We start from the raw sequence: 13,539 nt of genomic DNA on the forward strand, positions 1-13,539 counted from the left end.
CTGATTTCAAATGACATGAAATGTAATGTTTTAGATTATTATTAACTAGTCATGAGTGACCTTATCTTCTTAAAGTACTAAGTCACCTCAGGCAGACTCGTCAGCAGTGGAGTCAAGTCCTCTATAGTGATGAATCAAGGTCTCGTGCAGACCACCCTGCTGGGCATCAGTGAGTTTGGACAGACACACAGAATGATACACTAATTGTTGTGCACGAACACCAATCAGTAGAAATCTTCAAATGTTATGGTTTGGGTAGGACAGTCTAGTTACTGCTGAACTCTACCTGGCGCTGCTGACAGCAACCTGACTGCACATGACTGCTTCAATGACACTACATCCAGGGACCACATTCTCTGCCACTCCATAAGATCATCCCGATGTAACAACATTCCAGAAGGACACGCATCACAACGCCCTACTTGCGAGTTGAGAATGTGACAGTTATGTATTGCTTTAAACCGTGGCCATACATGCTACTAGCCTGTAACTTTCACAGTAGTAACTTTCACCCATATTGATCTAGCCAGCTGATAACAAATGTCAGTCTATTCAATAAAAAGTGATATCTATTCAATTAAGTCAGTGCAAAACAAGGTTTTTTTTTGTCATTTCCCATAACGGTGTGAATTTTCTTTCAGTTATATGTGGGAGGGTCCTGTTGTTTTTTAGTATAAATATAAACAAAGCATGTTATTGAATACTGTAGCCACACTGAATATTTATTTGTGCACAGTAGTCTTTAGTTACAGTTGTTTAAGGGCAACATGTATGGTTAAGTCAATCCAGTTTCTTGATATCCATCATTTCAAGTACTTTAATTCATACAGTACATTTCTTTCATATCACTTAACAAAATAAATTAACACTCCCACTCGAGTTAGGTATACATAAGTATCTGACAGCACCATAGTTAACCATGTCCATTAGATTGTTTGCTTTCTGATACAGGTCCAACTGTAAGAGCATAGTCTGAGAAACTATAGTAACAAGCTTTATCCAGTATGCATATGCATCACTGTGTTTAAGTGATTGTTAGGAATTAAATAAAATTGATGTACACTTCGGATATTTCAGACTAAACCTTTATTTAGCTAGAAATAATTCCACTGATAAAAAAACCACTTGACTCATTTTTGTGTACATTATATCATTTCAACAGATACCATAAAAACATTTTAAAAGATCATACAGCAGCCAATGAAAAACACAGAAAATGTCCCATTGTAATCAAAATTAATTCAACAACTACTGACACAGGATAACCAACTGCAGAAGGATACAGCAGCTTTTTTGTGGTGTTTCACTAGCTGGGCCTTGATGGAGCTTAGGTCAAACAAGAACATACAATTATTCACTGTTCTCATCCACTTTCAAGTACACAGGGGTGTCTGAATATACCAAAGTTGTTCAGAGGTGTTGACCTGTAAAGGAAATCTATACCAAAGTGAATTACAGCACCCAGAGGCCTCCAATTTATGCAGTATGTAAGGATGGATGAACAAGGTACAGCATTACATCATTGTCACTGGGGATCTTTAGCTCTCCAAGGGGGTGTTATATGAGGGACAGCCATAAGCACTGAAAGTCTAGCCCACTAAGAACCTTTTATTATTCTCACTAAAAGTGAAATCAAATAAATGTATGGCGCTAATGTATGGCGATAACACTATGGATTTTCAATCAACCTATGGCTCGTCGCTTAACTGAATGACCCAAGACCACGCTGGAGAATTCAGAATTCCCACCAAAAAGATTAGTGTACCTCTCAGCCCCTACCGAGAAGGTCAAGTTCCATAAAAACTAACTTGACCTTTATCGGCAGATATTTCAAGGTCTTTTTCAGCGCATGATGTACAAATGTCTAAAATAAATACAGAGAGGAATTTTATATATTTTTAGGTCTTTTTAATCTAGGAAAAATAACTTTTTGTCAATTCACCTACTACAATGTTCACTGTAGATAAATAGTATAATTCCAAGGTGCAAAAGCATATTTTGAAAAACAGGCATATTCTTTTTCACTAAAAACACTTAAATTCATTAAAAACTCTAAACATTTTAAAATGCAGTAGTTTTGCATGTACAGTATTACAGTAAGCTAGTCTTAAAAAGACATTAAAAAATACCAACAATTGTGCTATCTGGTACGCACTTAAGGAAGATTAATAGCACGTTCCACCTGTATCCGTGATGCATAGCCATGTTTTCCCTTATTTCCATATTAGAGCACTATGCACAGTAGGATGTTTGTCTAAGGAACTGTTTTAACTTTTTCCAAGATCCAATAAAATTCTGTTTACTCTGTAGTGCTTCTATTTGCTCTGTAAGGGTGGATATTCTGAAGAAATCTTCTCGCATTTATGAAAATTTTACTTTATCTCAGATGTCAATGCAAATAATATATCTTTAAGTAATCATAAGAGCTGCTTTATCTAAAAAAATCCATTCTGTGGAGAAAAGCTTCTTAAAACTCAAAACTTGGTTTTGTAAAGTAACTGTGGGTTGGGAAGTGACACTCATTAGTTTGGTAATCTTTACAGGCCACACCTGGGGTCATTTTTGAATTCACCTTTGAAATACACAAAACACCCACTTCAAATGGAAGAGGGTAACCTCACTGACATTCCCAGAAGGGTGTACAAAAGAGTTGCCATTAAAAATCTCCAAATTGGACAGAACAGAAGGTACCTGTAAAACAGGTACAGTACAGTAGGTTTACCCACAAAAGTGTCTTGGAACACAGTGCTTTGTAAATGTCTGGTTCAACATTTTTTAACTATTAGAGTATTAATGCCTCTAGTTTTACTCAGAATAAGAACCAACTTCCTGAGCAAAATGTTGAGGGTTAAGAATTGTTAAGAAAACACCATTTTATCTTGCTCTGATCAAAAAAAAAAGTATGAAGCTAAAAATGGTTACTTCAAAAGAAAAAGAACTTCGGAAAGAAACATTTTTGTTAAATTACAAAAGATTAAAAGAGAGTGGATTTTGACAAATTGTTCCGTAACCACAGCATGCCAAAGTGTTTACAAAGGAATACTGCTAATAAGATGTTTATTTTTCTCCCCAAATTTTCTCTTCATATCTTCCCAAAAGGACCCAAATTTTGTAACTGTCTTCATTGATAGCAACAATTAACAGACTGTAATTGAAGAATTCACTAGAACAAGAAATTCTCAATGAGAGCAATATTGTACTTAAAATTGATCAGAATTAAAGAAATAGAGTTAACTGTATATTAAAGGAAAATTCAGTTAGTGTGGGTAGTTTGTTCTACTGTACAGACTTAAAATCCCACACACAAAACTTTGTAGATATTAACACTCGATAAGATTGTTAACTGTTATAAGAAAATTTCTCATAGATATTAAAACAACAGTTAAGGTTAGATTACTACTTTAGCACAGAAGAGTCTGGGCTCCATAGACTCCAAACAAGCAGGGTGCTCATACAATTTTAACAATTACTACATTAATTGATGATCTTGCATTGTTCACTTCTTTCTAATTGTAAAAAATAGGGAAAACAATGGGCTTGGAATGTAACAAAACATAAACCACTGCAGCTCTCATTAAGACATACTTTTTACATGAAATTTTCATCAGCAATTAAAGGAGTCATTTCAGCAAAGGTGCTTCACAGGCATGAGTGTGAAATCTTGGTATTTATTTAAACTTGGCATTAAACACAACCCATTAAACAGTCCTCTGCAACATAGATTATATCCTTCTAAAGTCTGGCATTTGTTTAAATATGTTTACACACATTCTTACTCACTTGAGTGAACCATAAAAGGGATTTTCAACTCTGTCTCAACAAAATGAAACTAAACCAACAACTCATGTATTGCATGTTAATACAGTAACACTATTTTCAATACCTGTAATTAAATTACAGTATTACACTACACCGAGTATCAAGATCAGAGTCTAGATGATTATAGTCTTCTGTTAACTATTCCTACTATTTTCTCAATTTCTGCATTAGTCTAGTTATTTAGCAGGATATGATTCCTCCAAATGTCAAAAAGTTTTACACTTTCCTCATCTTGAATGAAGAGCATCTTTATATCATCAAACACAATTATCTTTTAAAATCTTCCATATTTAAATTTAGGCCAAAGCATCAATTAGGTGATTTTTTAAAGTAAAGATTTGACAGGAGTCCAGAGTTAAAGTAAACTACTTTCTGGCAGCACAGATGCTAGAAAACAATCTTTTTGAAATAAATCACAGACATTGGCCAGGCCTATCACCTAGCATGTAATTTAACACAATTAAACAGAAACAGAACCTGAACACATTTATCTCAAAAGTAAGACCTGCAGGTCACACAAAAAATTACAATAAAGAACCTGAAGTTTAAGATGTTCGTGCTTCTGCAATGTGTATGTGTACGTGTGCATGTACACTTCTCACCCTACCCATTCACAGCTTCGTATCAAAACAGGAAGGGAACTCAACAGATGAAGGACCAATCAGGAAAATCATTCTTTGTGTTGTGGGATTACTGAAAAGTTCAGTTGACTACATGACTGTTGGAAACTTTCACCATAGAACATCCCGCTTTCCAAGAAATTAAAGTACAAAACATAAAAAATAATATTTTCAGAACACACACAAAGCACACACATACACAAAGCCAAGTCTTGTCTTTAAGCTTAATCTTAACACAGACTTTCACTTTCCAATGAAGACGTAATTACTTTGATGCAGCAGGATTCTAGGATAATATTCCTGAGAAAATCTGTGGTTTGGAAAAGGCTAAAGTATGAAGTTAATGTACTACTTTGGTTAAGGCAAGCCCAAGAGATTGCTACAATACACTTGTGGAAAAAGGGCAGCTCCTCAAAAAAATCCTCTTTAACGTCAACCACGGTTACATAGGGAACACCCTTTTCTAACCTTTTTTAATATTTTCCAAATCTTTGCTCTCTTTTGTGTCTTATTTGAAGCTTCCAATTTTCTACAAAAGAAAGCTATTTGTGGCTGAGAAAAACTGACTGCGGTGAAGGTGGTGAAAGACAGCATTAGACAAGGTTTGGCAGCAAAATGTAGTATAAAGAAGGATAAGACAAAAGCATTCTACTTATGATACAAATATAGATGTATGGACCAAAACCTTGAAAGCATTACTTTATGACACTGTTTAAAAAATAATTATATGGAAACAGTATATTTAATCGATACTGCACTTTACCACAAAATAGTGTCCAAAATAAGGAAGACATGAAAAAATCTCATAAAGCATTGTTATCTCATCAGTCTTCTAATCATTAATGTTCTCAGCTGCTTCTAAGGCAAAACCTCCCAAGTGTCATTAATAATCGTCCTTCTCCAACAGAGCCCTCTCATTAGTGTCAAAAATCCCTCAGCAACTGATAAAACAATCGATAAAACAATCCTGTCTGCCACAGGGAGCGTGGCACTCTTCTTACTACAGTTTATCTATGAATGTACTGGAGAATAAAATTATCTGTGCCAAAAGGGAATCTACTCATTTTTTAAGGATGTTGGACTCTCAGGCCAAAGTAAGCAAAGCCAAGCACAGAGCTGTTAAGTTCAGAAAGCATACAATTTAACTAACAGCAAAATTAAACCTCTGATGTTATTGACTCAAAATAACTCTGCCCATACAACCTGATTGGAAAGGAACCTTTGATTCGTTGCCAGACAACTTTATGGAAAGTCAGACAAGCAAACAGCTTTAAAAACCAATTGGCTGTGTCTGTTGAAATGTCAGGCAAGGTGATATACAGTACATGTTGCATATCTGGGACGAGAACGCAGCCACAAAAAATAAATATATGTAAATTTCCTGCTTCGGTTAAGTGAGCGAATTATGACTGTGCTATTCTAGCACTATGACCACTTCTTGATCAAGTACTACTAAAAAAACATAAGACATGTACCCTAATTGAATTCAGGGCTATTTGCAACTAAATTCAGGGCAATTTACTTATTGGTAAACTATCAAAGCTTCCTGGAAACTGTGAAATAGAAATCTTAAAACCTGTCCGTTAACAGAGCTTTACCACAAGTGATAGCACTACTAAATGTTAATAAAGTTGGAAAAGGCTTCAGGTGTTCCTGATAACAGTTTTAATAAAGCTCTCGCCTTTGCTCTAAATTGAGGACATGGAAAGTAAAAGGTTGCCAGCAGTAGCTCATATCAGTCTTGTTCCTTTTCATGGTGAGCACCATCCCAGTGGTGGAAAACAATGAAGTGTCCAGTCAGAAAAAAAGAAACAATTTCAGAACTGTGGTTTAATTTGTGTTTCCAAAAACGATTTGAACCTTCACTTTTTTTCATTTCTTCATGGGGCGAGGGAGTGGAACAGTTACTACTGTATCTTTCAACATACAAACAGGATTGGTGGATATATATGTGAAACCACGGTCATGGTCAAATAATTGTTTTTTCTTCTTTCTCTTTACTTTCCAGTGTGAAAATAAACCCTACGTGGCCGTGCATCTTTCTATGCCTCCCTGTAACTTGCACAGGCTAGATGCCATTCACTCCATTCTCTTTCTCTGTGCTTGTGCTGAAGTGTGTCACCAGCTAGACACATACTCTCTCTGCTTCACCACAACTTTCCACTGCTGCTCCACCTCTCTGATGTTGAGACCTAACAATCGCATGTGAGAGAAGGAAATGACTACTGCATAATGCAACATTATATGTATTTTCCATTAGCTTAGCAGATATAAATCGCATTTTACTGTACATATTCTGCTTTACTCTTTTCTGCTGGGAATCACAAAGTTTGAACACAAAATCTAATCCAGTCAACTGAGTGTGCTCTTGGGTCACTCTCTGCAGGTGAAAGTCCTTTTATTTAGAGAGATGCCACAGAGAGTGGCAGGTTTCCTAACACGCTGCGCTCCTTGCTCCATAGCACGATCTTGAGCTGAGTGGATGATATGGTTTCAAGAAACACAACAGATTTGATTCCGAAGAGAAGGGAAACTAGAATACTGTCCTACCATTCTTTGTTTTCAAGGGTCATTTTTTTATTTCCTTCCACACAGTAATTTGCAAAAATAAAAAATTATGCTTTAAAAGTTTAGCTCGCTAATTATTTTAAATGTTGTTAATGAAATGTATTAAACCATTTACTAGAAAAAAAGTGGGGAGACCTACTCAGATTTTATATACTTCTGGAAGTTGACAGAGAACTTCGGTGTAGAGCAAGGTGGTGGAACTGCTCCATTCAACACCAATTTCTTTAAATGTGTTACTTTTAACTTCCAACTACCTACTAATTACATAATAATAATAATAATAAAAAATAATAAATGTCTGCACACAAACAGCAAGAATATTCTGTTTATTATACTACTATGCCACTACAAAGTGCACCCCTTGCAGTCCATAAAAATTATGAGAAGAAGTAGATCAGTTTAACTTTTACATAATTAAACTTTGTAAAATGAGGACTTTATGAAATCCAACATTAAGCTCCTAAATATAAGTGAACTTTCTTGTAATTTAAAACATTTATTTTTCTAATGCATTTGAAAAACACACACCAAAGAACATAATTCAACACAGCACTTCGGGTGTTATTTAAAACGCACAACCAGACAGGACAGCATCTATCCAGTAAAAAGACATAGTGTTGTTTTTCTGTTGTACCAGTGACTGAGCTGGCAGGATATCCTACTACTATAAACCACTGAAAAATCAGTCAAGCAACATTTTCTCTCCAGGATGTTACATTATTTATCTTAGCAGCATATGGAAAAAAGATAACTGTACAACCTTCTAAAGAGGGACAACTTAAAAATAACGGGATAGAAATGCATTTTTAGACTTTGTAAGGAAGCACAATTGTTTATAAAAAATGTAAACCTTTATTTAGAAAAAGATACACAATAAAAAGGGTGTGTTATAAAAACAATACAGTGTAGTGAGGATTTCTGTTGAAAGATAAATTCAAACAATATATTTACATGATAGGGACTGGAATTATGATAACACTGATCAAAACTAAAAAATAAGTCTTTGGCTACATACGATAACATTAAAAAAATACTAAATGCATGAAACAGTAAAGTTACCATAAGAAAAAAAAACATTCAAGGTTTCCATTCCATCATAATGCATTTCAGTCATTTTTTCATTTACAGTACAAAATTGAGAAACAAAATACTACAAACTTATTTCACTCTTTTTTTAAGTCTTAGAAACGGCAATTTTTCAATATGCATACAAAAAAGAAAACTGGAATATTTGACAAAAGGTAAAATAAGTCAATGCATTCAGGTTTTCTAAAACAATTCTGAACTACAATTTACCTTAAGCTGTTTTCTCTATCTTTTTGTGGTCAAATATTAGTCTACCTGTTGTGGCACATCATGTTACAGAGGGTTTGCAGTTGTTTGACAATACTCTGGGCTTACAGTTGTAGGCACAAGGTTGTTTCTTAACACTGCAGTGTGCTCAGGATACCACAAGTTTTCCATGACGTCACACAAAGTGCCTGGCAGCTGGCTATAGGCCCGGCTAAGATAATAGAAGTAACTTATTTTAAACAAGCGGGCTGAAGTCTAGTCATTTCCACTTCATTCAAAGTCACTAGGCTTCATAACTTACATACTTACAAGGAAACACGAACAGTCTATGTCAGCTCTCACTGCTAAAAGGACATGACTCCCGTATACGTGACTTCAAGGCTAGGAGAAACTATTTCTCAAGGAAAGCAGTGAAATCTTAGATTAGAAATTAAGCAACCTTGCTTACTTCCTATTAACCAAGATGCACTTTTAACACCCACAATTTATAAAAATTATACTGTACAATTTATAGACAATACAAATATCAATAAAGGGTAAAACAAGCAGTCTACTGACAGTATTCACCAAAATACAGTTTTACCAAACTTTTTTTCTTTTTTCCCCCTTTATGAAAGGCCATGTTCTATTCTTTCTTTCTTTCTAGCAAGAATTCTAAGACAGTTATATTAATAGAAACAAGCTCTGTAAAATAAAATTTTAAACAAAATTTATTAGAAATATTTTCTTTATATCACTTTCAGAAAATGTCAAGTCAATTCATGTAAAAAGGCAGCTAGTTGAGTGCCACCTGACTAAGAATAGTAACTCTAGGGTTTTCCCGGCTCCTGGAAAACAAATACCAAAGCATGAACACTCAAACACCCACTGCAACGATTCATATGAATCGCTCATTTTCATTCTTCCACTCTAAATAGTAACTATAAACTGAAGGACTGACATTGTTGCAAAGACATCTTCCTAGACAGAACAAACTGGTTTGACAGTTGTTTCTCTTCTTGGCTGTAAATACAACCCTGAGACATGACTGACTGTAAGTTGTCACTACCAGGGCTTAGATTGTTGTAAATGGCTGCAAATATCAGGTACATTTCTTTTTCTTTGTTTTAATGGTATCATCAACACTTCTATTCATAACACAAAAAAGTGACTGGGGATGCAAAAGCCACTTGCCATCCTGTACGTCTGAGAAACAGTAACTTTGAGCAAGTGCTTTTTTTAATTGATTAACCAAATAACATTCCAGCATGCTCAGGGTGATATATAAAAATGCTCCACAGGCCTGGTTGCCTCTAACTATGGCTAACACAGCTGCAAGAGGAGACCTCGATGGCTTTGAAAGAAGGGTAATTTTTGCATCCATGGTGCAAAGAGCACAGGCAACAGACTACAGAGCAGAGGAGAAATATGATGTGGTGAAATGAACCATTCTTCATCATGTTCTCGACAAACAGATGAGTGCACATGTGTCACAAATTTAAAAGAACTCTGCGGCCCTGGGTGCTTGGTTCCCATATTGAAATGTTCTGGTGATTAATGTGGTGGGATGCATTTTCCTGGTATGGTTTGGATACTCTCACTCCCTTAGTAAGCAAGGTCAACGCTATTCACAATTTAATGGTACTGAGTGATCATCTTTACCCCATATAGCAGGATTTCTTTCCGGTCTTCCAGCATGTCACGTCCCAATCCATAGAGCACGTGTGGTCATTTACTGATGTTAATCCATACGTCATGACCTTTTCAGTTACTGGATCTGAACCACCAATCTGCACATGTGTTTGCCTCTTCGGGATCTGTCTTAATGGCTGTGTGAACTACTGAAACTGTACAGGCAGAAACCAGAGTGATATCCAGTTCACGTAGCCAAGCATTTTGCAAAGCACCCAACATTGGTATCTCTATATTAAGATAAGATAATATAAGGTAAGATCACTTTATTGGCCATATACAATTTCTTGTATTAGGAATTTGTCTTTTCGCATACCCCAGCTTGCTCTCCATGAGATACACAAACACAGACAGGAGAGAAACTCGGGGTCAGAGCTCTGTGTCAGCCATTTATACGGCGCCCCTGGAGCAGTTGGTGTTAAGGGCCTTGCTCAGGGGCCCAACAGAGTAGCATTCCTCTGCCGGCCGCGGGATACGAACCGGCAACCTTCCAGCCACTGGTGCAGATCCTTAGCCACAGAACCACCAACACATACATACACGGTTTATATACTGTATATGCACACTGCACTAATTTATTTTTGTAATGTAAAAAACACAGAAATGTCAGGTGTTCTTCACTTTGAATTAGCTTCTTAAACAGTTCCAGGCATCAATATTTGTGCCTTTGAGAGGCTTGCTCTGACTGCCAAACTAATCAGCAAAACACTTCAGAAAAAAGACTCTTCAGGTAAAGGACACACCTGTTGGTTAGCAGCCAGCTGTGTTCATTTACTCAGTTCAATGAACTCCTCTACAACAACTCTCCTTTAAGCCTCAATGATCCATAGAGTCTAAGTTTCAATAACAGAACAAAAACAACAGCCAAGACTAATAAGTTAAAATGAAACATCTTGCCTCCGCCAAGTATTTTACAGTATTTTAAATGACTGCATTCCCAAGGATATAAAGTGCAATTAAAGGTCATTCGTCATGAGTAATTTAATCATCTTCGAAGTAGACATTATTTTCTTTGATCATTTTATCTGCATCTCTAAATAATATTTATACACAGTATAAATGTACTTTATATGTTGGTGATCAGGCTGGATTTGATGTGCTGATCTTTTTTCAAAATGCATTCATTTTTTAATACAAATAAGAAATGAGAAAGACAAATGATCTTGAAATCTAAATATAAATGGAAAGCTGGCATTCTACATACACTGTACAGTGTGCATGCTTGACTCAGATCTTAGGTGTTCTAAACTGAGTGCAAGTAGAAGGCACTACTCAAACAGCAAAGGGCTAGACTAGCAGTAGGTTTCAAAACCAGTTAAAGTGAAGGTCAAGAGCTCTGAGCCTTTTGGTCAAATGTTAGTGTGGTGTTCACACATTTATTTTAAAACGTGCAATAAATTTTCCCACACTAAAGAAACTACATCTACGGTTTTATTCTGTGTATTACTGACACTATGAATTTAACAAGATGACAAAAAATGTGCATGCTCCTTTAACACAGAGTTTATGTGCATAGTGCAACACACAGGTTATGCAAATACATTCCCCCATCAAGAAAATGGAAAAAGTTGTGGTTTGTTTGATGTTTTTCTAGATCAAAGGTAAGAGAAAAATAGAAAAAGTGTTTTTCCAGGCAGTTTTACAAACTGAAAAAGGTTAGTCTATTAAAAAAACAGAACAGATATGATCTGGAAAATCATAAATTGCCCCAAGCCATACTGTATGTAACTACACAAGCATCGGTGCAGATAGTATTGACACCTGTAGAGAGCCGGCTGACATTCAGAAATCCCCAAGGCACAAATCATCTTGACATTTGGACATTTGTACTGGCCTGCTCATGGTCTAATTCAATAGTGCTGTGCTGAGCATATGCAGGTTAAAGCAAACTGAGAAGAGAAAGAATGTCAATAGCAACAGGCAGAATGAAGGAAGAGGACAGAGAGAAGCTTTCAAGCTCACAGAACCTCTGCCAATGGAAATGACGCAATCTCTAATACAAACTGTAAAAAAAAAATATCTGTGTACAACCAGCACAAAAATTGAATTAAGTGAAATAAAAACTATTAATGTGTACTACAGTACCTGATAAAATTCTCGAAGCCATGTCTTCTGTAAGTTTTCAGGCTGCAAAAAAAATGAAGATTCAGTCAATTACAAATCCAGTAATATAAAATAACAGGACAGTAGCAATTACTACTATTAATTCTTTTGGGTGGTGTTTCTATCCAAAGCAATTGATATATACATATACTGTATACATATGCATCTGTTAACACAGCTGTGTATTCTACTGAAGCAGGTTGGGAGAGGTACCTTCCTCAAGGGTGTAACAACAGTGTTTCACCTGGGATTTAAACCTACAACCTTGAAGTTACAAGTGAAGGACCCTAACCACATTTAGAGTTTAGACATTTTGTATTTTATACAGATTTCTATTTATGTGAAATTATACAATTTACATGAATGAAAATTAAATTATAAAGTAATATTGTACAGTTCATTGATGTTAAACGTGCTTGGATAAAGGACTTACCAATACAAAGAACAACAGTAAAATTTTAATTTAATTGATTAGAGTTTAATTTATTTTATTGAAATTTAATTTATAGAGCAGGGGAGCAAAAATTCATTTAGAACATTTTTTAGTCTCTGCACTTTAAACAATACAAAGAAAACAACAAATGAACATATTGTACACATTCAAACAGTCACCAATGTCATGTTATTAAAACATCTGTATGGAAATATGTTGAGCAATGCAAAAGGAGAAACATGTAACACATGCCTGTGAGACATATTATCTGCTCCTAATTTGGGTTTTTACAGGGTATTGGGCTTACCTAACTGGTTACTGCAGCAGTTTAGCTTGTGGACTGCAGGGTTCAATGTTTCATAAGAAAACCCAATGACTGTGTCAGTGGCCTAAAAACAACTTCAGTCCAGTCTAATTGTAAGACATGAATGAGGAAAGTGGTATTAAACGGTGTTTTGTTTTGCAAAAGAATAAAACCAAAGTAGGGACTGGGACATTTAGCATAAAACTTAATTAGCGCATTTGACCCAAGGAGTCCTTAAGATCCCCACAGTTAACATTCCCCGGTGAAGTTCGAGCTCTTCAGTCTTTAAAATCTACAGGCAGGGCCTTTACATTTAGCAAACAAATCAAATCAGGCATTGGCAGGCTATTTAATTTGAAGAACTTTGTGTACTAAATACATTCTGTCAGATCAAACAAGCAGCTACAGTATATCCTTATAGTCACCCAAGGGTGATATTAGGTGAGTCATAAAAATTCTATGCCATGATCTGCTCTCTCGCACAATACTGTCCCTTTTTCTGGAGTCACAGGAAAAACAGAAGAGAAGAAGGGCATATTTTGCACTGTGTTCCTTCTGTGGGAATAGTTTATGTTTAATAATAAAATCAAATGGGCATTTAAGATAAATCCCTGGAGAACATCGTGCTAAACTTGCCAAGGGGGAAAAATCAATAGGAAGTATTCTCCACATTTGTATTATTAAAAATATATCAAGAATTAAATCAGTACCAATCTTTAAACCTTGGC

General features: G+C 35.6%; 1 protein-coding gene across 1 annotated transcript in view; it reads right to left on the minus strand.

Annotated features, from left to right (window-relative positions):
- Positions 1 to 13,539, minus strand: part of inpp5a (inositol polyphosphate-5-phosphatase A) — a 145,455-nt gene that overhangs the window by 90,276 nt on the left and 41,640 nt on the right. The window contains exon 2 of the mRNA XM_088916039.1: positions 12,057 to 12,098. Within this exon, the coding sequence (XP_088772165.1) occupies positions 12,057 to 12,098 (42 nt within the window). The remainder of the gene's footprint in view (positions 1 to 12,056; positions 12,099 to 13,539) is intronic.

Source organism: Atractosteus spatula, chromosome 5 (genome assembly GCF_055471065.1).
Source record: "Atractosteus spatula isolate fAtrSpa1 chromosome 5, fAtrSpa1.hap1, whole genome shotgun sequence".
NCBI lineage: Eukaryota > Metazoa > Chordata > Actinopteri > Semionotiformes > Lepisosteidae > Atractosteus > Atractosteus spatula.